General features: G+C 40.0%; 2 protein-coding genes across 8 annotated transcripts in view; one reads left to right on the plus strand and one right to left on the minus strand.

Moving 5' to 3' along the window:
• Positions 1-24,802, plus strand: part of TRNT1 (tRNA nucleotidyl transferase 1) — a 24,927-nt gene continuing 125 nt past the window's right edge. Inside the window, exons 1-9 of one of the 6 annotated variants that reach the window (XR_009701625.1) lie at positions 78-495; positions 1,137-1,311; positions 6,636-6,829; positions 9,626-9,764; positions 13,632-13,758; positions 15,024-15,217; positions 15,866-16,119; positions 16,314-17,677; positions 20,982-21,352. Coding sequence is in view for 4 of the 6 variants with exons in the window: in XM_061197165.1 (XP_061053148.1) it covers positions 1,164-1,311; positions 6,636-6,829; positions 9,626-9,764; positions 13,632-13,758; positions 15,024-15,217; positions 15,866-16,119; positions 16,314-16,562 (1,305 nt within the window). In the remaining 2 variants the exon portion in view is untranslated. The other 5 variants (XM_061197165.1, XM_061197167.1, XR_009701626.1 and 2 more) reach the window with 5 other exon arrangements.
• The window catches only part of CRBN (cereblon), a 26,855-nt gene continuing 20,067 nt past the window's right edge, over positions 18,015-24,802 (minus strand). For both annotated transcript variants that reach the window (XM_061197161.1, XM_061197163.1), the window contains exons 6-11: positions 24,582-24,644; positions 23,339-23,423; positions 22,541-22,656; positions 21,954-22,018; positions 21,017-21,148; positions 18,015-19,491 (exon numbers count right to left, since the gene is read on the minus strand). In XM_061197161.1, the coding sequence (XP_061053144.1) occupies positions 19,311-19,491; positions 21,017-21,148; positions 21,954-22,018; positions 22,541-22,656; positions 23,339-23,423; positions 24,582-24,644 (642 nt within the window). In that variant the 3' untranslated portion in view covers positions 18,015-19,310. The remainder of the gene's footprint in view (positions 19,492-21,016; positions 21,149-21,953; positions 22,019-22,540; positions 22,657-23,338; positions 23,424-24,581; positions 24,645-24,802) is intronic.

Consider the following 24,802-nt stretch of genomic DNA (forward strand, 5'->3'; position numbering starts at 1 on the left):
GGGAAGTGCGCGCGGCGATGACGGCGCAGCGGGGCCGGTGAGCGGGCGCGCGGGGTACCTGCGGGTGCGCGCCGCTGGGAGGGGGAGCGGCGGCGACGACGCGAGGCGCCGGAGGGCTCTCGCGCGGGCCCGGTCTTGGGGAAGGCGGGTGCCGGGGGCGGTGAGAGGCCTCTTCCGGACTAGGGGACGGAGCCCGACGTGGAGGTCGCGGGGCCGCGTGTCCGCCACGTCTCGCTGACCGGAGGCTGATTCATCGGGCTTCCCCTGGGCGCTTTCCTTTCCTCGCGGCCGGGCCCCTGAGGGTCTCCCTTTTCTGTCCAGCCCCTGTCGTGGGAGGGGCGGGACACACCGTTTCAGGACCTGGGTCCCCCCCCTGGGTTTTTCTGAGTTGAATCGGAGGTGGAAGGAAGTGCGGTGTTTGTCCTCCCCAGTGGTCTGGATGAGGGGAGCTCGCCCCCTGGTGGGAAGCGCCGCTCTTTGAAACCTGCTTTCCAAGTAAAGGAATGGTTCTTCTCTAGTGGTTTCCGTCAGGGGTCACTTGAGTTCTGTTGTTGCCGCCTCACGGAGGCCCACCTTATGTGGAAAGCGGGGTGGGATGACGGAGGACGGAAGGCGGGGTGTGGGTGGGTGGGATTCAGGCGACGTGATGGGAGGGGCGGATGGTGAATGAGGAAGAAGCGGGCAGCAAGGACCAGTCATGGGGAAATACCTTATTTTACAGTGCCTAGGAAATATCCCTGGGTCATAAGTCTCAGGTGCGTGTGGGCAAGTATGTGACCGTGCCTTGTTCTGGAGGAGACCAAGTGTTCCTGCAAGCCTTTGAGTTACATTTTCTGGAACCACTGTTCTCGGCAGCCCTGTACCCCTCACGCTCTAAACCACCTCCCGGGAGAGCACCCTAACAGTAAAATATATATGCGGGTGTAGTATCAGTAGTATGTGCTTCATGAGTGCAAAACCGGATAACGACAAGCGTAGATCCAGCTGTAATTCTCTCTCCCATTGTCGCTTTTTTCAGTTTTTCCTCTGAACAGGAGACGAATGTCTCTCTGTGTTGATAAGTAAAATCGCAGACTATCCCTTTGTTGTCCTTCACCCGGAAGTTTCATTGTTGGGCATGCTTGCTTGTCTTGTAGGTGTGTGGTTGGTGACTTTCTCTCCAGATGCTGAGGTGCCTGGATCCCTGGCGCAGGCAGTTGCTGAGCTGCAGCTGGAGTAGACTGTGCCTTCTGAAGCACTCTCTGTTTACGATGAAGTTGCAGTCTCCAGAGTTCCAGACACTTTTCACAGAAGGCTTGAAGAGTCTGACAGGTGAGAGATTAGGATGCCTCTTCTTGCTTTGGAAGCCTGTAAAAATGGAGAGGCAGAGGGTTAACGTTTTTTAGCCAACATTCATGGTTTTTTGTTGTTGTTAAGCTAATGAAAGCAGGGTTTACCATGGGTAATCCAAAACTATAGCCAAATCATGAGAAGAGGCAAATAATGATTGCAGTTAAAAAGCATGGCTTTTTTGTGTGTCACCCCAGGTACTTTATATGCATCACAGAATTGGGCCTGCTAACTTAAGGAGTAGGTACTTTTTCTCTTGTTTTATGGTTGAAGAAACAGAGACTTAGGAATGTGAAATGCTTTTCCAACGTTTTTATAGCTAATAACTGGAGAGCTGGGTTTTCAACTTGTGCAGTCTGGTTTGAGAACCCAGCTTGTAACCACTAAGCTATATTTCCGCCCCATGTATTAGTGCTTTGTGAAACAACTGAAGGTAGAAGGACGTGGGAGTTACGTCCATTTGTGCACATGCAAAACTTATCTGGAAGGAACACAGGAAACAACTTGAGCTAAGTGCCGGATTACAGCAGCTTCGTCTTGCTTGCCGCAGTTCTGTCATTTCCTATGTTGGTTCTCAGTATCAGCTACTGCTGTTGCAGTGCACACAGCTGCATTTCAAAGCCTATGGTATCTTAGTCACGCCTTCAGAAATATATTAAGGTGTATGGATGTAGAAACATGACCTTAACTGTTGGTTTGCCACCCTGGCTGTCCATTAGATTCACCTGGGGAGCTTTTTATAACATACAGGTGCTGGTGTCCCACTCCTGCTCTACTGAACTGGAATCGGAATCTCTAGGGAGCATGGGCATTTATAAATTTTGATGAAAACTCTACCCTCTTAATTCTCATGACCAGAAGGTGGAGGAACCATTGCTTTAAAATGACTTTCCTTGCATTAGCTTATTGACAAAGCTACTTTCCTATTCTTGAAATAAGGTGATTTTTTTAGGTGTATGTCAGAGGTAAATGGTACAGAACTTGTTGATTTTTGTAGGTTCTTCACATAGTCTTGAAGTGGAGGGCCTAAAGCAGGTGCTTCGCTGTGAGTTTTAATTAGAGTGAAAAATGCTAGAAACTCATTGGCCCATAGAAGTGAGTCACATATGCTACATAAACTTTTCTGGTAACCGCATTAAAAAAATAGAGAAATGGGTGAAATGAATTTTAATAACTATTTTTAGTACATCAACTTATTTAATTCAGTATATCTAAGATATCATCATTTTAATGTCAAATTTGTGTAAAAATTATGAGTGAGATAATTCCTACTCTTGCTTGTAAATCTTTGAATTCTGGTCCTTAGCACGTACAGACCGTCTTAATTCAGACTCGCCGCATTTCATAGTGCTCAAGAACCACGTGTGGCTACTGATTATATGGCTCACGTCTAGAAGCTTCAACTATGAGTTGAATTCTAGCTTGTTCTTTCTTTACATGCCTTTCCCAGCTCCCACTCTTCCCGTCTTCCATTGTAAGGGCCAAATGATTAGATGTAGGGAATTAACTCTTGGGGGCCTATCTCAGATCCTTCTGCATTTTTCTTTTGGAAACAAGGCTGTGGATATTGATTACTGTAGGTCCTTGAACATTTTTTATTTTAACAGTTGCATTTGGCTTACTAACCCTGACTTCAAGAGCTGAGTTTTCTCCACCTTGAGAGGTCAAGTCCTAAGGAAGTTAGAGACGGAATAGTATGGTGAGAGAGTGGTAGTATTTGCCCAATGGTCTGGTCCTTGAAAGACTGGCAAATGGGAGCATGGGCATCTTCTAAGATTGCGTTTTTCTACGTTATAGTGGAACTGGCAAGAATGGAATCTTTTAGTGCAGTGCCCAATGGTTAGAAAATCAACTAATTAGTTTTATTTGATCTTTGCTACTTTCTAAAGACTTAGTATCCTGGTAAAATATAATGTTCTGTATGAAAACAATGCACAAAAACACACAAAGGAAAAAAAAAAGATGGCTGTTGTACGGTGATGCTGTGCAGTTTCATACTGTACCAGTTCTTAAATCCTGATAGCTGTTTTGCCAAATGTAAAATTAGTTCCCAGCGTGCAAGAATTTGGGAGGTTAGGACAGTGTATTATGCTCATACAGCGTTTTATAATGTCAGTTTATGTCATGTAATTTATGTTTCCTTTTGCTTAAGGACAGCCATATAATACCAGTGGCGTATAAAATTATTTCTTCATTGTATACATGAGACTGAAGTTCCAAACCTAGTGCTTTTTGCATAAGTTACATGGTTAGTGGACGAGCCAGGGTTGCTGGGAGATAGTGCTCCGCGGTTAGCTGTCCGCTGCTTAGGTATGTGATGTCACCAAGTCGTATTAACATTTGGGACAATTGGAATAGCTGATCACTCTTGAAGTTTGGGAGTTCCTAGAAACGCTGAGGAACAGATAGTTTCTTTTCTGGTAGTAACGGTCGTGCTGTGTAGTGGTCTTTTTACTAACACTTCCTGCCCGCTCTCCATCCCTACAGCCTCCAACACTCAAAACTCAAAATTGTAAAGTGAAGCAGTTAATGAAAATTTGACTGAAAGTTAAAATAAAATTTAGAAGATAGAGGACAATTATAAGTTTTCTGACAAATTAATGTCATGGTCTTTAGGTTGCTCTTCAGACTGATTAATAATAGCCTGCTATCAGATGTGGCTGCTGACACAAATTAAGACCATTTGGAATGATGAGACCCTGCGTTTCATGAGTCTTAAACTTGAGTTTACAATTAACTTTAGTTGTATGAGGTGTTATGTTCACTTGAGTATGCATGTAGTTTACAGAGTTTGTTGGAGTGTGGAATGTGTCCTTGTTTCTGTAAGATTGAAGGTGTCAGTAACTGAGGGGAAAAAGGAGCCTCTTTAAGCTGGATAATCCTTACTGTTTTGGGTCAATATAAAATCATGCCTTTCTTGCAGTTTTTGTGACTGCTGTTTCACACAGGCACGTACATATGCCTTTACGTGCCATTCTCATTTATATCAAAATGTTAGAATTGTGAGAATTTTTGGACATAGTTATCCATTTCCATAGGGCTAATCAAAATGATGAATAGATTACTTCGAGTTCTGGAACATTTTTTTCTGTAATGTAGTTAATACACTGGGTGACTTTGAACTTACAGTTTTATTTTAGTAGAGGCAGCTTGAGAATCTCAAAACAGTGGTTATCTTTGTGTTCAGCCTTGACCTTCATCCTCTTAAAGTAGGTTCAAATGAAAGTAAAACTTGCCCATTTTTTGCATTCCAACAGTTTCTTATGTACTCTCTTAAGTTGAAGGAAGAAAATCTTTTTAAAAAGTACACTTTTCAGTGCAGCGACCCTTTTTTTTTTCTTTTCTTTCTTTTTCTTAAGCTTGCGTGTCACACTTCAGTTCCGTCGTGAGCCAGTTTGGTATAAAGTTGAGTGAGATAGGTTTTCTACCCTGAGAAGTGGGGAGACAAAGACATAAACAGGTAATTTTAATGTAATTAAAGATAGGCTGCTCTCGTAGCTTAGGTGGAATTCACTTTACTCCACCACGAGGAGAGACTTCCTAAACTGAATCGCAGGAGTTGAGTAAGGGTGAGCTGGGTCAGTGTGTGTTCCCCACTGTGTGACCGGTTAGTGGGTCATAAAGTCAGCTTAGTGGGCATGACCAGCATTAAAAAATAGAGGAAAAGAGATAAAGAATAGAATAGATTAGATTGCATGGTATGTATAGTAAGGGTAAGTACTATTTCATGAAACTCTTGTTTACCTTACCTCTGTAAGTCTCAGGAAAACTTTGGACTAACAGATGATTTTTATATTTTATTTTAAGGGGCCATGGACCCCATTTTAAGGACTCATTGGGGCTTGAATGGAAATGTGGAGTTAAAGGAGTTTGCACACTTCCTCTGGGAGGGGGCTCACGGAAGTGGTAACCCTGTGGGAGAGCCTTTAGTTAAGGCAAGAAGGTAGAGGGAGGGAACCATTGTTATTTTTTCGCAGATCGTTTTAGGGCGTCTCCAGAGGCCTGCAGCTGGAAGGTCTGGGAAGCACAGGTGGAGAAGGAGGATGGCAGAGAGCACAGAGACTGGCGTGGGGGTGGAGGATGACGCTTTGCGCTGTGGTCAGTGTGGCTAGAGCTCTGATGCGCTTAGCCGAACGCTCGGGTCAGCGCCCTCCTGCCGAAGACCAGCAGGAGCACCCCTCGCCGAGACGGGGCGCCCTGACCATGCGGAGCCTTGGGGCACCTTGGGGCCTCTGAGTAACAGGGCTGCAGAAAGGACGTCTTGTAGGATTTGAGCTTGAATCACGTGTTTTGGGGGCAAGTGGAAGAAGCGGGGGCTTTGCTGTGCATCAGGTGGTGTCAGGAAGCAGGGGTTAACCTGTCATTGTCTTAATACTTCTTACCTGGAAGGTGGGAACACAGTGTGAGGCTAGCGCTGACTGGGAACTAGGAGTATCACACATAGGAACTGTTACAGGGTGCTGTCTGGACAGTGTTTGTGTCTCGTCTGTGTTCAGAGATGATGACAGGTTGTCTTGATGCTGGTCGCAGGGTGGCCTTGTCTGCTGTGGATGTCCTCTGCCACGGTGACGTTCACAGGAGGACACCTGGGCCTCATGAGCGTGTCCAGCTCACAGCAACACCGAGGCTTGGGTGGTGGTGTCAGGCCGGGTCCTGGACCTCATGCTCACTGGGTCCCTGTGGTGTCCCTGAGTCACATGGGTGGTTGTGGTGGACTCGGCCTTGTCCTCTGCCTGCTTCGGGTGTCCTGGATTCAGGTCCTCACGGTGGCCCCAGTGTCATATGGCTTCTCCATAGAGGAGCTCTGAGCTGGTTTCAAACATCAGATGTCAGTTATTTCTTGAAGGGTTCTCAGCTATAACGTTTATCGTGTGTGGTGTGATAGACTAACGTTTGACGGCTTCCTGCATGAATATGTTGCCTCAGCACAATACACAGAGAGAAATATGTGCAAAACACTTCACGTTTCTAAAGTATGCACATAACCCCGGAGAGAGAAAGCGGAATTATTCACTTTACTTTTTAGTAGTAATTCACATTTACATTGATGACCTTAAAGCACTGTGGAATTCTAAATGATCTTCCGAATTAACCTAAAAGAAATTCTGCACGTTCCCTGCTTCTCATGGTTGTTAGAGGCATTCCGCTGTAGGCAGGTCGCTTCATTGCTGTGGGCCTTGTTCTCCTAATTTTTATGTAAAAAGGCTGAGTTCAATAATCTCTGCTGTCCCAAGTAGATGGGAAAACTTGTACTTCTGTGCTTAAAAGAAACACACTGCAACAGAAAATGTTCTTTTTCACCTCAGAATTATTCATCAAAGAAAATCATGAGTTAAGAATAGCAGGAGGAGCAGTGAGGGATTTATTAAGTGGAGTAAAGCCGCAGGATGTGGATTTTGCTACCACTGCTACCCCTGCTCAAATGAAGGAGCTGTTTCAGTCGGTCGGCGTTCGTATGATCAACAACAAAGGAGAAAAGCACGGGACGATCACTGCCAGGGTGAGTGAAAAGTTTGACAGGAACTGCATTGCCTTTTTTGGTAAGTTAAAGAATTGTTATAGATCATTTCTAGTTTTTAAAAAGCAAATAACAAAAAGCCTAGTTAAAAAAAAAAAGTCAGTCTCCTCTACCCCCTATTAAATCCTGCATCCTCCTTTGTTGAAGGTCCTTTTATTTTTATAGTAGTTACTTTTTCCCTCCACATTTCTAAAAAAGACCTTTGTACGCTCCAGTGTTTCATTTTCGTTTTTAATTTCCAGTCTTAAGATGTTGCTCGTTGACGTCCTGCAGGGAAGATGATTGAGCCTTCTTATCACACCCTCCTCAACAGCAAGCACATACGATGCTCCTTCCCTCATCTTCTCAGTACATATATGCCACAATTTTTGGTTAAATAAGTGCATAACTGTTGTTTATGGCTGGATCGTGCAGCGTGTCTCGACTACATTCCTCGTGTTCCGTGCTTTGGGTTTTCCCTGCAGTTAACGGCGTAGTTCTGTGACACAGCTCTCGTGTGCTGCTCATTCATTCATCCTGTGCTGTGCAGTTCCTCCCGGTGGCTTTCGCCATGTCAAGTTTCAGTTCCTTTTTCTGGAGCCAGCTCACCGGCTGCAGTCTGTCTTCTCCCATCTGTGCATCGTAGGCCGGCTCCCCACTCTCATCCTGGCGTTTCCCTGCACCAGATCTTGGGAGCTTCCTTGGCCTTTTACTTATCAGACCTCCTGGTTCCTGATCCCGTGGTAGTCTTTCCTGGATTATGCCCTCATTTTGGTAACCTGAGAGAGCTTTACATGTGTGAAATGTTTTTATTTTACCTTCACACTGATCTGATAGTTTGGTTGGCTGTGGAATTCAAGGCTGGGAATTATTTTCAGGCAGAAATGTAAAGGCTTTGTCTCTCTGCCTTCCAGTGCTGCCACTGAGAAGTCTGAGCTCATTCAGATCTCTCCTTTGTTTGAGACCTGATTATTATTATTTTTTCCCCCTCTTGGAAGCCTTTCTGATCTCTTTATCTCTGGTGTTTTTAATTTCAAGATGACGTGCCTTGGCTCGGACTTATTTTTTCATTCATTGTGTAGGGCACTTAGAGCCCCCTTGTGTTCCCCTCCTGATGTCATCCCCTTTGTTAAATGTCTTTCCCTTTGGCAAATCCCGTGATGTTGGACGTTGGACCACGGGGACTGATCTCCTAGTTTTATCTTTTGTCTCTTATTTTATATTCTCATTTGTTTTATTTTACTTTCTCTGAGATTGCCTTAACTTGATCATCCAATTTTCCTATTGTATTGGCAACTTTTGCTGTCTTATGAATTTTCAAGAGGTCTTTCTTACAGTATTTTTGAAAGCTTCCTGTTCTTGTTTCAGATGCAGTATCTTCTCTTATTTCCCTTAGGGCATCAATTATAGGTACTTCGACAATGTCTTTATTTCCTCTGAACTTGTTCTGTCTTTGCTGTCGGCTTTCCTTCAGTGTGGGTATTTTTCGGTCTCTCTTTATGTTTGGGTGATCTAGTGTGTGCAGAATGACCTGAGCACTTTACTGTAGTTCTGTGTGGGAAGCGTCAGCCAGTTAGTTATGGGACCACCACTGTCAATATCAGGAGGACTTTTCATTAGGAGACGTCAGAGGAATCCTCCAGTGTTGCCCAGGTTAGAGTAAGCCTGCTTGTTAGCATTTTGAAAACCAAGTGGGGAAAGGGATAGGGGTCATGTTGGTTTTTCTTCATGTTATTTTCATTGTGGTGCATCACTCCCATGGTCATGTGTCTGGTGCCCCAAGTTCTGATTATTTTGGGGTCAGCCTTTCTGGTTAATCTCTGTTTCTCTGCTTGGGTGAGGGAGGCACTCTGGAGGTCTAATTGTTTCTTACACGGATTTTCAACAGTCTTCATATTTCATACCCTTTTCTTTGGGATAACTTGTGCCTCAAATTCCTGATTCTGAAATTCTGTAGTGAGAACTAGTTTGTTTGTAGAGAAGAATATGTATGAGGTTGAGAGAAATTCTAGAACAGACTTTTACGGATCATTAATGACTTTCAGTTCCTAATGAAGAGACTCCAAACTCCTGCTTGGCATGTAGCACCCTTTGCTGTCTTCCCCTACATGCTGATATGCTATTTGTCCAGTGTGCTTTCTCTTACACATATCCCTCTTCCTCTCCGTTGTGCCTTTGGTCATCTTTTCTCTTCATCTGAATGTTCTTCTTCCCACATCTGCATGTACATATCCTACTTATTTTTCAAGGCTAAGACCACACGTCCGTCTAACATGAGGCTACCCAACTTTTCCCAGCTGGAGGTAATCTCTCTTCCCAAGATATATGTGGCACTGTATTTTAACCTCATTGATGATTACCAGTAAAGGAGCTGCAGGATGTGGTACCTGTATTTCTTCCTCTGTCAGTCCTTTGCTCAGTGGTATATATTCTGTAAATTGATATTCAGCTCTTTGCAAACTGGAGCTGTTAAAAAATATTTCAAAGAGTAGCCTGGTTTGAAATTGAAGAACCAGAATATACTATTTTTAAGGGCTCTTCCCTTCTGCCACATGGTTTGTCAGACATGCCATTTTTGTATGTCAGACTCATCTTTTTAAATTAAGATGGGTTTATTATTTCTTAAAAATTATTCTTTGGATCTATCTTTGAATACTGTGGGTGTCTTCCTGTCTCAAGGTATATGTGCACTAGTTGACTGTAAAAAGAAAGAAGATACCTGTCAGGACTAATATGTTTTTTTCAATTCATCCAGTGATACTAAAAACGAATTTTAAAAAAACATATATTTACTTCCAGCTTCATGAAGAAAATTTTGAAATTACTACACTACGGATTGACGTTGCCACTGATGGAAGACATGCTGAGGTCGAATTCACAACTGACTGGCAGAAAGATGCTGAACGCAGAGATCTCACTATAAATTCTATGTTTTTAGGTAATATATGTAGATAATGTTTTAATTCAGTCAATCCGAATGCCTTCTTTTTGAGTGAAACCTGCATCCTGGAAATGTTCCCCAGCTTGAGGGGTTGCATTAGTTTCTTCTAAGAGACAGCCTGTTGGTTAAAGACGACCCTGGAGCCAAGATCCCTGGGTTCCTCGGACTCCATCATTCTCTCGCTGTAAAATGAGGAAGGTGATATTAGCTTCCTTTGCAGGGTTGTTGTGAGGATTAAAGGAGCTGGTCATGGCGAATCCCTGGCACCTTATTAATCGCATCTAAAAATGTTAGGTTTCGGGTCAGAAACGTGCACACAGACACACACAGGCTGTGCCCCTTTTCCCCTGTCGTTCCTGTGGGCACATTCCACCCTTTCCTCTCTGCCGGTGCCGGTGGTGCACTTGGTCGGTGACTTCACCTCTTCCGTTGCCTGCTGCTCCGTGTGCCGAGCACCACTTCACAGTCTTCTGTAGCACTGCGTTTCAGGAATTGTCTGCTCCGTCAGAGTTGGCGTGTGAGAGGGAACCTATTTATCATCTCAGCTTAACTTGTTCATGAAAGGAGTGAGAATCATAATGGGAGTAGATGTGAATTACGTTAGTGTTTTGGTGCACAATTGAAGCATTATTTTTTGTCCTTGAAATTTTAGACAAGCTCTTCAGGTTTAAATCGCTGGATTAGAAAAGAGAGGTGGAGCATCCACTCTTCGTAACCTACTTTGGGGCACGGTAACTGTGAAAGGATGAAGCAATGGGATCCACTTCGTGGGATGGGGAAGGGGGCTGTAGGCCCAGATGGGGTCTCTTGCTAATTACATTAATGCCAAATCACATTTCTAGAGCACCTACTCAGTTCGAGGCGCATCAGTGCTCACTTGATATACTTTGGCTCATTTAATTCTCAGAAAAATTCCATAAAGTGGGTATTAAACTCATTGGACAGATGAGGAAACAGACTCAGAGATGTTAAGTACTTGAGCTCAAGTCATGGAGAGCCTTGATTGGTTTCCAAAGCCTGGGTGATTTATGACCAAAGGCAGCCCAGCTGGAGGCATGTTTTCTCTCCATTAGGGGGTGGAACTCCAGGTGTTAATTTCTTCTTGCCTCGTTTTTATTTAAACTGCTCCAACTAGTGCAGTGTATGAAAAATCTTACAACTAGCTTCTCATATGCACACATAACTAAAAGAGAGAAACTAATAGCCTTTTTCAAGAGACTATGTTATAAAAATAAAAGCTGTTCTTATTGGTACTACTGTTTTCTAACATTTGCTGAACGCTCATAATGTGCCAGCCAATGTTCTAAGCCCATCACATAAATTTAATCTTCCCACCAACCCTATGAGTAGTTCCTGGTATTTAACTCACGATAATTTGCTCAAAGTCCTGCAGCTGGTAAATTGGAGAATTAGGATTCCAACTTAAGCAGCCTGGCTCCAGAGGTCACATCCTTAACCACCACATTATGCTCAGCAACACAGCTTTATTTCTCATTTTTATTCATCATTTTTTTTAAAAGGGTATTCAGAGCAAAACAAAGTACACACCTATATATACTCAGTAATCCTTACCTTTAGCCCATTTTCCCATCCAGACTTTTTTCAAGCCTTATCGGATAAAGCATTCCTGGTTCTGGGGGTGAGGGTTACTTTGCTTTTCAAACCTTTATTTTCCGTTTTGTCACACTATGTTTTTTTCTTCCAAATTTGGTCTTCCCTTTACTGAAAAAGATCTTATTATTTTCACATTCCCCAGGGAGTTAAGAGTCTCTTCATTAAGAGAAGTAACATGAAGAGACAGATATATACCACATTTATGTTCTACTTTGTAATCGTTATCTTTGTCTCTTTATCTAGTTTTTTGTTTATTTTCATTTCCTGTTATATCTTTTTGAATCTGGAGCCTTATAAATTGGCTCTAAGTGTCAAAATGCCGTATCAACCAAAAGAGCTTGGCAAGTGTTAATTAAGCCTGAGTTTACCAGTGTTGTTGCATTTGGGATAATCAAAGAGCATTCAGGTTCAAGAGAATTGAAATGACAAGTGGTTATTTTTTGTAGTAGTGGCAGTGCTTCCTTTCTGTGATGCCACGAGGTGAAGTCTCTCTTAGGCTCACAGAGCTCCCCGTTTGGGTGGTTGAATGGTACCTGTGTCTTTGCTCGAAGTGTTTCTCTTTTTCCTTCTTAGTTCTCAGAGTGATCATCTGTCTCAGTTTGCCTAGGACTGAGCTAATTCCTGAGACATGCGATTTCCAGTTTCAAAATCAGGAAAGTCCTGGGATAACTGGGATGAATTGATCACTTTACTCATACCTGAGGTTTTATGTGCTTTATATTAAAATTGTTTTGTTAGGTTTTTTCATTTTGTTCAACATGTGAGAGAGCATATTGTGGTACAAGTTGGTTTACAACATTTTGAATGGATATTAGGTTCACATGGTTCAAAATTCACAAAGTTTAAAAGGCTGCATGGTGAAGTGTCACCATCAGATTTACTGTCCCCTTGCTGACAGTGTAATAAGACTTGGATCCTTGCCAAGCTGATACAAATCTGGAAAACGGTATCTCAAACTTGCATTTCTTATGACTAAGGTTGAAAATCTTCATTTTTAAAGAGGCTTTTTGTATTTCCTGTATATATTTTTAGCTCATTTTTCCATTTATGTGGTCTTTTTCTATTTAAGAGCTTTTTGTAGATTATCGAAATTAGTCATTTGTCTTTATGATACAGACTGAAATGTGTTTTTCCCAGTATGTCATCTGTCTGATGCTTTGCATTGTGATGTTTTTTGCTATGCAGGCATATCTGATGTTTTATGTAGTTGGATTTATTAATTTCTTTGAAGGCTCTGGTATTGTGTTTTGTTGTTTTTTCTTGGTAATTATATTTTGAAAGGTCGTCCCTATTTCAGGATTATAAAATTTTTTCCTGTGGTTTATTATTTATTACTTTTAGTACTTAATTTCTCCAGATAGTTTTTACTACTATGTATTTTTTCCGGATTATTTTGGCAGTTCTTGTTTATTTTCCATTATTCACTTGAAAATCAGCTTGTTTGATGTTGTCTCAGCCCACTTCATACTGGCATAGGTCTTGTTTAGTTTATTGAGTGTATTGTCTTTTAATTGCTGGTGTAAATGCAGCCTTTTATTCCATTATATCTTCCATTTGATACTGGATATAGATGAATGCTATTCATGTCTATATTTCAACCTTGTAACTCTTCACTTTGCTTAGTTTTTACTGCTTGTGATAGATTTTAGCTAATTTTCTTGAGTTTTCCAAATTTTTTCTCAGTTCCTTTTAATTTTTTGAATTGAGGTAGTAATTGAAATACAACCTTAGTTTAAGTATACAATATGATTTGCTACTTGCATATATTAAGAAATGATCACCACAGAAAGTCTAGTTAACATGTGACACCATACATAGTTGCAGAATTTTATTCCCCTTGTGATGAGAACTTTTAAGGTCTACTATCTTATATGTAATACAGTATTGTTAACTGTAGTCACCATGCAGTGCATTACCTCCTCAGGACTTATTTACTTTATAGCTAGGAGTTTGTACCTCTTGACTCTCTTCACCCACTGCACCGGCCCCTGGCCTCAGCCTCTGGCAACCGCCAGTCTGTTCTCTATCTGTGAGCTTGTTTTTTTAAGATTCTGCATAAAAATGAGGTCATATGGTATTTGTCTTTCTCTGTCTGGTTTATTTCACTTAGCATAATGCCCTCGAGATCCATCCATGTTGTCACAAATGGCAAGATTTCATTCTTTTTTATGGCTGAGTAATATTCCATTGTATATGTGCCATTGTTTTCCAGTTCTTAGTGATTTTTCTTCCCTCTTTTCTAATGAATAGGTTTCGATGGTACTTTATTTGACTACTTTAATGGTTATGAAGATTTAAAAAATAAGAAAGTTAGATTTGTTGGAGAAGCTAAACAGAGGATACAAGAAGATTATCTTCGAATTTTAAGATATTTCAGGTAAGGATTTCTATAAATTACATTAATGATGCAGTTTTGAATACCATTACCAGAGCACAATTCTGATCATGTGAAATGCACAGCAGGTTAGTGTACACAATGGTGGCATCCCAAATGTCTGTCTCCAAGAGACAGGATACTGTGGCTCATGAGATAATACTTAGATACTGCATCTTTTCATTGTCCAAAACAGTTACTTGCTCCTTTCTGTGATGGTCTTTTAAATAATTCAGCTTTAAAAAGGTCTTTTTTCTTTTTGATTGAATATTTTCTGCACCAGTCATTCATTACACAGATATTTGAGGGCTTATCACAAGCCAACCCTTGTGCTAGGTGCGTTGAACAGAGTAGTGAGTGAAAGCATGCCTTCATATGGCTTACCGTTTTAGGTGGTCATGGGAAATCTGTCCGAAGAATTGGGAAGGTACGAAATGCATTTGGATGGTTTTGTGGGTAGCAATGCTTTTTCAACTCTGAACTCTAACATTTAAAAAAACTATTGTAACTGGCTAATTTATGTCTACTAATATTAATTTTTCACTGGTTGGGATCACTCTCGGAATATTCTTTGACAGAGTCTACGTATTTTGTCAATAAATGCTATCCCTTTAGACTTCAGTGTTTGCAAACCGTCTCTCTTTACAAATAATAGGACACAGACTGAGGCACAGCCATAGCCATTTAGTCATTTAATTTAGATCACTAATGAACTGAATTTTGAAGATATGAGTGGTAAAAACAGGTATACTTTAATGCTTCCAGTTCTGAGAGCCTATGAAATACACTCCCTTGTCTGCAGCGAGATTTGTTTTATTTGAAGCTCTTAATTAAAAGTATTGACGTGTACAGACAGGCAACCTTTGAGGTGTTAAGACTCCTCCAGCATGGCATTTCAAGTCTTGTTTTAGTGCCTGGACAAGACTGCTCTGGTTTATGCATCCGCCGTCAGTACCAACTCAGAGACCTCTTTTGCTGGCCACTCTAACGTTTCAGTCAGTGATGTGGAAGTGCAGTGAGGAGGGGGTCTGGTTCCTGCTGTCTTTAAGAAGGTTACGTACACTTTATTGGACCTCAGGTTTTCTCATGTGAGAAAAGAGAGAAGGTGAACTGACCAGATGATTGTTAAGGTCCCTCCTGGACCTAACTACTTCTCTGTTGTTTCTGATTAAATAGATGTCTGCAATAGTACTGGTAGAATGAAAAGCAGATTTTTCTGGTGAAACACCAGCATAGAGGTAGTACACTCTGAGACTTTTGCTTTGTAGGTTTTATGGGAAAATTGTAGATACACCTGGTGACCACGATCCTGAGACTTTGGAAGCAATTGCAGAAAATGCAAAAGGCTTGGCTGGAATATCAGGAGAGAGGATTTGGGTGGAACTGAAAAAAATTCTTACTAGTAACCACGTAAATCATTTGATTCACCTCATCTATGACCTTGATGTGGCTCCTTACATAGGTGAGTCCAACTTAAAAAATGTTTGCCTTTTTAGCCATGAAACACAACTGGTTTAAAAATTTCATAAGAAAAAAAATGTTTAACAATTCTAAAAGGAAAAATGGAGTATTTTGAAAGATGGTAATAAACTTTGAGGTCAGGAGTAGGACAGTTTTTTTTACAGGTAGGGGACAGCTCAGAGAGAGCACATTGTGGTGGAACAAAGTGGCCTCTGCAGTCAGTCCATCCTGGGTTTCAGTGAGGCTTTGCCACTTATCAGCTTTGTGACTTGCATTATTTCCTTACGTGTTAGTTTCTGAATCTAACAGAGGGGTATGAAAGTGATGGCATCTGTCTTATGGAAGGGCTGAGAGCTTCCGGGAGTTTAATACACGTAAAGCACGGAGAAGACCTGACTTATACATGGAAATAGTTCAGTAGGTATTAAAATTAATATTCAGAAGCAACAGCCGGTGTTTGCGACGTGGGAGAGGACAGCAACAGTGTAGCAGTGGTTCCTCTGTAACATGGAACAGCAGACTGGACCCCTAGTGAGCCCTGGTGCCAGGGCATTTCTGCAAACGGAAGCAGGGTTTGCTTAAGATGGGAATTTATTTTATTAAATGTATCCTCTCTAAAAATGGGTGAAAAATGCTTTTGTCCCTACAGGCTTACCTGCTAATGCAAGTTTAGAAGAATTTAACAAAGTCAGTAAAAATGTTGAAGGTTTTTCCCCAAAGCCAATGACTCTCTTGACCTCACTGTTCAAAGTACAGGATGATGTCACAAAATTGGATCTGAGGTTGAAGATTTCAAAAGAAGAGAAGAATCTCGGTTTATTTATAGTTAAAAACAGGAAAGATTTAATTAAAGCAACAGATAGTTCAGAACCTTTGAAACCCTATCAAGACTTCATTATAGATGTAAGTATGTTCTAGGCTTGGTCAGAATATAAATCATCTTTGCTAATTGTGGAACAAATTTATTAATACTAAGACCCACAAAGTAGTATGTGAATTTCTTTTATTTTAAATGAAAAATTTCACATTGAGCATTTATTTAAATTTTAGGATAAGATCATTAGCAAGTGTGGTAATGTTTGATTTTGGCCCTTAAGTCTAGAGAATCTGATGCAACTGCTCGTGTGTGTGAACTCCTCAAGTACCAAGGAGAGCACGGTCTTCTGAAGGAGATGCAGCGGTGGTCCATTCCTCCATTTCCTGTAAGTGGCCATGACATCAGAAAAGTGGGCATTTCTTCCGGAAAAGAAATTGGGGCTCTCTTACAGCAGTTGCGAGAACAGTGGAAGAAAAGTGGTTACCAAATGGAAAAAGATGAACTGCTAAGTTACATAAAGAAGACCTAAAATTGATGAGAGCTGGCTACTAAAAAAGCAGAAACGTTTTGGTAAGACTAGTTTTTTCCCCTCTGCCCTTAGTGAGATGTTAGAGACTGGAATAAAAGCCAGCTTAGAGGATCTCTTCAGAAGAATAAAGGTCTTATTTTGTGAAATACAATTATATTTCAGGCACTAAAGGAAAGTCTACATCCTCTTAATCTGATTTATATCACTGAACCTTGTAATTCTTTTGGAATAGTTCCTACTGAGGAAAAAAAAGAGTTGGCTTCGCTTAATCTGTCTAGGTTTTTTTTAAAAAGTGGGTTTTTTGGTTTGTTTTCGCACAGGGCAGTACTAAGATTAATCCTAACACGTGGTAACTGTTTTGAAAAAGATGTTTCTTAATATTTGCAATTGAAATACCTGGTTTAATTTTCTACGACGATTGTGTATGATAAGTGTCAGTTTTTATCTGAATTCCAGAATAAACCTGTGCTTGAAAATAGCTGACAAATTTGCATAAAGTATCGTATATAAAATGTGAAGATCAGATGTGTCCCACGTGGCCGTCATTCCTACACCCAGGACTTGACTTGTTCTAGGAAGCTGTAGTTTAGTATGTAGTTGATACTTTTCTCTGCCATAATGAATGATTTCTGTAACTTCCTGCTAAGCCGGGAAAGATTAGGTCGAGGGTTAGTCTTGAGCCCGTTATTTTAATAAACATTTCCTTTGGAATTAATTGGAAGATAAATGTGGGTATCTATATACGTATATACATATATAACAAACAGGTGCCATATATACATAGTGACAGTACTCCTGTCAGTCACTTTAAAGTAAAATAAAGGTTATGGCCTTTTGCTCTTTAAAGATCTGAGGCCAGATGCTTGCAGTGGGTGAAGAGGTGTATCACACAAAGTATTGTTTATTCTGACATTTTATAATTTTCCTTTCTGTGTAGCCACTCATAGCATCTTTGTGCGCTACTGGCAAATAGCAATTTTGGACCTTGATAAAACAATTTTGAAAAGCATATTTCTGTTAAAGCCCTGCTAAGAGGAAGTGTGACAGACAAACACTCAGTGTACAAACAGGGGCTATGTTGCAAGAAAGGGAGCCTCAGAAACGACTGCACACAGGTCAGTAATTAAACGTCTTATAAAATAACCCACTGAAATATTTAAGTATATTAAGATATATATTTGGAACCAACACTGTAGAATTCCTACTGTGCTATGTAGGAGGTATGCAGATTTAGCTATTTGAGGTCTGGCTTCGTCATGTATAAAGAGACTTTTTAAAATAGTATATGCCTGTTTTTATATACCAGGAAATTTTATTTGCAAGTGTCAGTAAATAATATAGAACATTCTGAGATTACACTCTTCAGGGGGCAAAATGTTCCCTCACTACACCTGGTTTAGAGGACGTTTTAGTTCAGTGTAAGACTGACTATATGAACAAATAGTAGAGTCATTAAAAACCCAAGGTTATTATTAGTTGTAACAAAGTAAAGGTTAGGCATATCGAATACAGAAGGGGCACGTGCTAAAAAACCGACAGCGTCCTTGAGTTGCTTTTCATTTACTCTCTTTTTACATAAATGTGCAACCTTATACTCAGTTGCGGATTCCAGGCTAGGCAGTCAAAACCATTGCATGTTTGGAAAAAGAAAATATTGACAAATTCAAACATGAGAAATTTAACAGTCCGTTTTTGGCCGCATCCATCGTACCTGATTAGCTGAACTTTTCCCAATGAATTATGTAAAGCAGTGACGGAACATCAAAATTATGCAAATGTAAAAGGATCCAATAAACCCCTTGAATGTATAAGCAAAGAGGTAGGTGGCAAATCAGTCTGTCCAAAACTTTATCTTAAGAATTATTTCTTACACCTAGATTATCTGCTTATGAGTAGATATTTTACATTATTTAAACAAAGAACATGTTTAATTTAGTTTTGCTCTTACAGTTTACTTACAGAGTTTCTTTAGTTTACATTGAACAAAATAGCCTATAAAATACATTAGCACATCTCACTTGTAGGAAGGGGACGTGTTTTAACATCTGTGTTCCACAGTAGTCTAGGTTCAAATGATTTGGAACAGAATAACCAAACACTGAGCAAATACACAAAATACTATTTTCACTAACAAACATGTTAGGAAAGGAGAACTTTTATTTTGGGGCTCAAACTGTGTACTTTAGTTTCTCTGAGATACTGATTTGTAAATTTTGAAAGTATTAAAGAAAATCAGAAAGAACAAAGCCCTTTTAAAATAATACACACTGCCTTGCCTCTTTCAAAAAGGAACAGTACTAGTGCTTGGCACCCTAGCTTTTGGAAACTTCTGCTGTTTGTTTGGAGCATTGATACAAACGTGCCATTCTGTTCCATGTGTCAGGATCAAATGAGGAACCCTCACATTATAAGAATTTATAGGAATTTCAGGTATGTTTTGTGCAGGAAATAATACTCTCACCAGTTTCACAGATGTCTTCATGTCCTATCAGATCCCACAGAATAAGAGCACCAAGCTCCTCAAGTAGGTAACTCCCAAAACCAAGTATTCTAGACTGCTTTTCATCCTCTTCAATAGTGTATTTTAGTCTAAATCTTCAAATACTGTTGTTTGTTTGACTAAGAAACTGCAACCTTCCATGTAATGTCGCTTTTTACTTAGGTATGCATCAAAAGCAGTAATTTCCAAAGCAGACCTGATGTTAGAATACCGATTTTGCTAAGGAACCTTATCCCTACCGTATTCGTTTATAAGCAGAGTATTATTTTGTCTGGGCTTATGTCATCTTCAGTGTCTGGGATCGTGGGCAGCAGAGCAGATCGAGTCAAACCCCAGAATTTTTGAGGTAACATGTCTTTTTTGGTGGCTGTAAATTTCCATCCAACATGGCTTGCACAGATCCTGCACTGGGCAATGGTCCAGGCGAACCTATAAAATTAAGGAAAGGTATCAGCTGAGGCTGTGTATCCCAGCCTATCAATCAACCATATAAACCTGTTAGGAAGACAGATCTTAGAGCCAAATTCTAAGGATGGGGAAGAAGGAATACTCTTGAGTTTGGATTTATACAGTTTCCTGAAACAAACCTCACAAAAAGATTTTCTAGTTTGTATGGTTCAGCATGGTAATGCATCAGTCTTTATATATATGTTACTTGATTGTGCTCTTAAGCTGTGTGCTTAAATTTTTTTCTCCAATGCCAAGAAAGCAAAAAAGAATAATCTTATTAATAAATACAGATGTTTTTATACAAGTTGCTGGTTGCCAGGACCGCACTCTAAATTGCATCTGCATTTTCTTTGTTTTGTATTGCACTCAAGTTAGAAAACAGCAACCACCAGTAGAAATACACACTTTTGTGTGAGTGAGTTACAACTGGGGATGGGGGAGGTAAGTGTTTTCCTCACGTAAGAAAGATTTATTTCAGGACTACTCTTCTAAAATGAGAATGATTTGTCAGGTAATTCATCCAAAAATACAAGCCATGGCATTACAGAAAGAAAACCCAGACAAACCAAAAGCCCAAACCATGTAATGGTACTTTTTCCCCTGGATATATCCCCCATTTAGTATTTATGTTATGTTAACACGTTAATTCTAGTTTCAGTCCTTACGAAGGATATCAAATAAGACTGGACAATCCAAGTGATATGGTTCTAGGTCCAGAAGAGTAAGTATAAGCACTAATCCCTACTCAGCTTGCCTCTTTCAAAATAAAAAGGCTGCGCCAGTATTTGGACAAATAATAGGGGGTCTTGAAGATAACATGGCTCAAGGAATCTAAGAGGTGGTGCTGTTGGTCCCACAGTCATACTCTGAAGGGCACTGGGCTAAAACAAAAAGCAAAACATGCAAACTAGAAGAAAAGCAAGCATGGTTTCTGTGTGTGTGGTGTCTATCACTGCTTGGGTAACATTGTCTAGTTTAACACTTTACAGAATATGATACAGATACACAGTGGACCCTCGATCAACACAGGGGTTAAATCCGCCTATAATTTACAGTTGGCCCTCATATCTGCGGTTCCTCTGCATCCAACGATTCAACCAACTGCAGACCACACAGTACTGTAGTATTTTACTAGTGAAACATATGTGTGTCTAAGTGGATGCAAGCAGTTCAAACCCACGTTTAAGGGTCAAATGTAGTTTTACTGGGTCATACAACAGTTGATTTTCAGATTGAGCTGACAGGAAAATGAGTGTGGATTGTGGATTAAGTGTATAGTTAATCTGAGGAGAAGTGCAGTTGCCACCTTCTTTCTCCCTAACATTACATTCAGTGAGACTGTGCAAGAAGAGCTTTTTCTAGCCGTTCATGAAATGAACATTTAAATAGAATTATGCACTTCATTGTCTATTTCTGATTATAATTCTAGCAGCTCTGCTTAGGACTCTGGGTTTTTCTTCCCAATTAAGGCAAAACCAAAAAAAAGTGACCACCACCACATTACCCAGGAAACCAGCTGTGCTCTGTAGAAGGCCGGCCGATCAGATTCAAGTTGCAAGCCTTATACACGGTAAGCGTCTCATGCACGTATCCGTGAGGATTCACATAAGCTGCCATCGGCCCACATAAGGATAAACTAAAACAGAGAATCAGCACAGAGGATAAGTCAAGTCAAAATGGGGTGGGGTGGAAATAACATATTTTAAAAGTTCACCAAGAAACAAGGTTCTAAGAGCTATAGTTTTTAACCTTTTAGTTAAAACTAATAATAAGAGGTTGGCAGTCAGCCCAGTTTTATATTTGGTCTAAATGTTTTTCCATGATGACAAAAAGGAAAATACTGCTAGTTTTTAAAATCTTCCTCAAGATATATATACATTGTAAAATATATGGACTCAACTGCCCCTAAAGGAGCCTGAGAGGGTAAGTCCAATGACAAGTTTCCACTTGGTCATTCTTGGGCATCTGAGTACTCTGCAAATAGCAGTTCTTCCCTTCTTGATTTATAATGACTTTTTGTCAGAAAAGCATCAGTACATGTTCAGAAGCATGTCCTCTATCTATCTTTGACGCTATGTGGCGAAACGGATATTTGAGTGAAATACCATGGTAGGCACTAAGAAGATATCCTCTAATTGACAGATTTTCAACAAGGAGGTGGGGGGGGGGAGGAGCGAACTGCTCAGCTGTTTTACTTCATTCACCATGCTCATTACCTATGAAAAATCCCTTACATACCCCCACTGTTGTTCTGGGTACCCAATCAGGAAGACTGTCTTACCCAACGCAGAGTTAATTCCCCCCTATTTCATTTGCTGAGTGAGTGTAATTTAATGGAGGGAAATATATGGAGAACAGAAATACGGTCTTGCCTGTAATTCTGTTATGGCACTTGGGAAAACGTATTCAGATCTATACTAAAAATGTAATAAAGCTCTCACCTGAATATTTCATTTTTGGTTGTTATTTCTGTTTCTTGACATTGTTTACAGCAAAGAGACGTACACTAAAAAAATTTAAGAGAAAGTTAGTGGGGAAAATGCTCCCAAGGTGTTGATCCCTCTGATTATCATATTTTCCTTCCAGCCATTCAACAACATAGTTTTAAAGATGGAACAAGAAAAACACAATCTGAGATCTAACACACACTCACTCACAAAACTAATGACCTTCTAGGATGGAGAAATAGTGACTGATATATATATATATATATATATATATATATATATATATATATATATGTAAAAAACCATACATGGTTCATGTAGAAATCAAGTGTTCAAAGTCTGAATGAAGATCACATAAAGGTTATATCTGAGGAATGCAAAACAATTCAAGTTTCTGTCTTATGATCCCAAATGAAATATATAAAATAATCCTTTAAAATATTTTTAATGCCAACCATGATGGACAGCTAGCTCTCTAATTCCATGACTACATGAATGGACCCTACAGATAGTTCTAACAGCACACCCTCGCTCTCTAGACTGACTGAACATGGGCATCCGAACATATTCACTTTACTCACTTTATTCATAATGTCTAGTTCACAGCGAAGTCGTTGGATCGCACTACCAATTTTAAGGAGCTGAATTCTTAATACATCATCAATAGGAAGACAAGCAGCTACTCTGTAAGAAAAATCTTAAAGACATGGTGGGTTTTTCAAGTTTTAAACTTAAGAAGGAGTTAAGTATCAGGATAGCTTATGAATGCGATAACATCCTTTTGAAATAAACCCTTCTCTACAGGGTTCCCAAAGAACACATTTCACACAATTATAAACAGTACTACAGTATACCAGCTCTTAAGCAGTTCTACAATGTAACTTCTTTTCCCATACTTGTTTTTTTGTACATGTCGTCTTTTAAATTAAACATGAAATCAAACCCATGTTAGAATAAGTCACTTATTTGCTACGAGACTAGAAAAATAGCTAAACTGTACCAAATTAACAGATCTGTAAGTAAGGTAATAATAAGTCCTGGTACTGCACTCACTTTTAATGGCACCTTGAAGACCAGGGAAAGGAGAGTCTTTACACTCAGTGTTTTTGGATGCAAGCCATTTATTGCAACTTGAACTTTTTATGAAAACCTTGCCTAAAATAGGAGTGCTCAGAGAATTTAAGACCTTTGCTACTATTAACTAAAAAATACTCTTTTTTTTTTTTGTAATTGCTCAAAGCAAAAGAAGTGGGTATGCTTTTCAGAATACTAATTAAAAAAATTTTTTTTGGTTTCATTTTCATTAAACAGAAAACATACAGAAAAATTTCTTTCAGTAAGGCATCACAGGTCACAGGAAGGAAACTGATTTTTCATACCTATTGGATTTGAAGGAAGAGAATCCTCTTTCAGATTTTCATCCCATTCGTGTAGCTGTCTCTTGATTCTCTCCATTAAGGTTTCCTTGTTTTGTTTGAAACAAAAGTAGCCATAATAAGGTTCACAGACTTTTTACACTTTACTGGCAGCTTGTCAACTCAATAAACCTAATATATTAGCAATTTAAGTCATCACTACCTAGTAAAATTCCGAGTTTAAATGTGTCTGTTTTCTTAGGCAGAAGTGATGGAAGACCCAGCTTTGCCCAGCACTAGGCTGGCTTTCCAGGCCTCTCCTCCCACGCTCTGGCTATCTCAGAGGCCTCCTCTTCCCTTTTCTAGGAAGCCTTTTCTGTCGGTCCCTGTAAGCTGCACCCGCACTTGCTACCTACACACCTTCCTTGGCACTTACTACATAAGATGCTCACTGTCTTTTCACCAGTGGACGCAAAAACCACTCTTGTCTATTGTGTGTTTGTAATGGCTCAGAAGCTGCTGAAGGGCAGACGGAACTGTAGTTTCCTTTAGTGTTGCCCATGTGGTAAGTGCTCACAACCTATGGGTTTAGTTTGCCCAGGGCTCCATAGCTGTGGGCGGGCCGATTCCCTAAGCGAAAGGCTAACGTTTGTTGAACGTCCGCGACATCCCAAAGACGATAACTACCATTATCCCCATTTTATAGATAATCAACTTTTGCCCCACACCACAGGAAAAGTAACAAATCAGGCTTTGAACACAGTCTTTGTGTCTAAAAGCCAGATTCTCTCAACTATTCCAGCAGTCTCTTAATGAATTTTTCAAGATGTCATGATGCCTAATAAAAAAATCTGAGGTGCAAAAACATTGGTGGATGCATCAATTAGTACACTAGGGATCAGGAAATTGAAGTGAATATTCTTGTTTAGGAAAAAACCAAAACATTGTTGAAGGATTCTTTATTTTTCCTAAATGTAACTAGCCCTTGACTCAGCAAAATTTCAAATGCTTAATAAACCCTAAAATGCTTCAATAGCTTGTCCTGAGGTTGCAAGCCACTATAAACTGAGGGAAAACTAAAAATCTATCAAATTAAGAGCCAAGTCTATCCAGCAGTATGATTCCTGCCTGTTCCACTTAAATGTAACAAATGGCATTAGTTCCAAAAATAAAACCGCACTGGGTATGAAAGCCTATTTTGTTCTAATGACCCTTAATTATGCCATGGCTTCCCCCAGGAGCACAAAGTTCAAGGTAAGTTACTTACAGCATCATATAAGGAATACAGCCAGCGAGGCCATGAAGTCAAATTTGCACAATGAAACTTTCTCTGAAAACAGAAAAAAAAAAAGTCACTTAAAAAACACCACAGAATCAAGATCTTATAGTAGAAAGAAACACGTTTAAAAAATGATCTTGGCCCAGAAAGACTTTCTAATTTCAAAAAGATGGAAAAGCTTGCAGATAATCCCATAATAGACGATTATC

This window comes from Eubalaena glacialis, chromosome 7, assembly GCF_028564815.1.
Source record: "Eubalaena glacialis isolate mEubGla1 chromosome 7, mEubGla1.1.hap2.+ XY, whole genome shotgun sequence".
In the NCBI taxonomy this organism is placed as follows: domain Eukaryota; kingdom Metazoa; phylum Chordata; class Mammalia; order Artiodactyla; family Balaenidae; genus Eubalaena; species Eubalaena glacialis.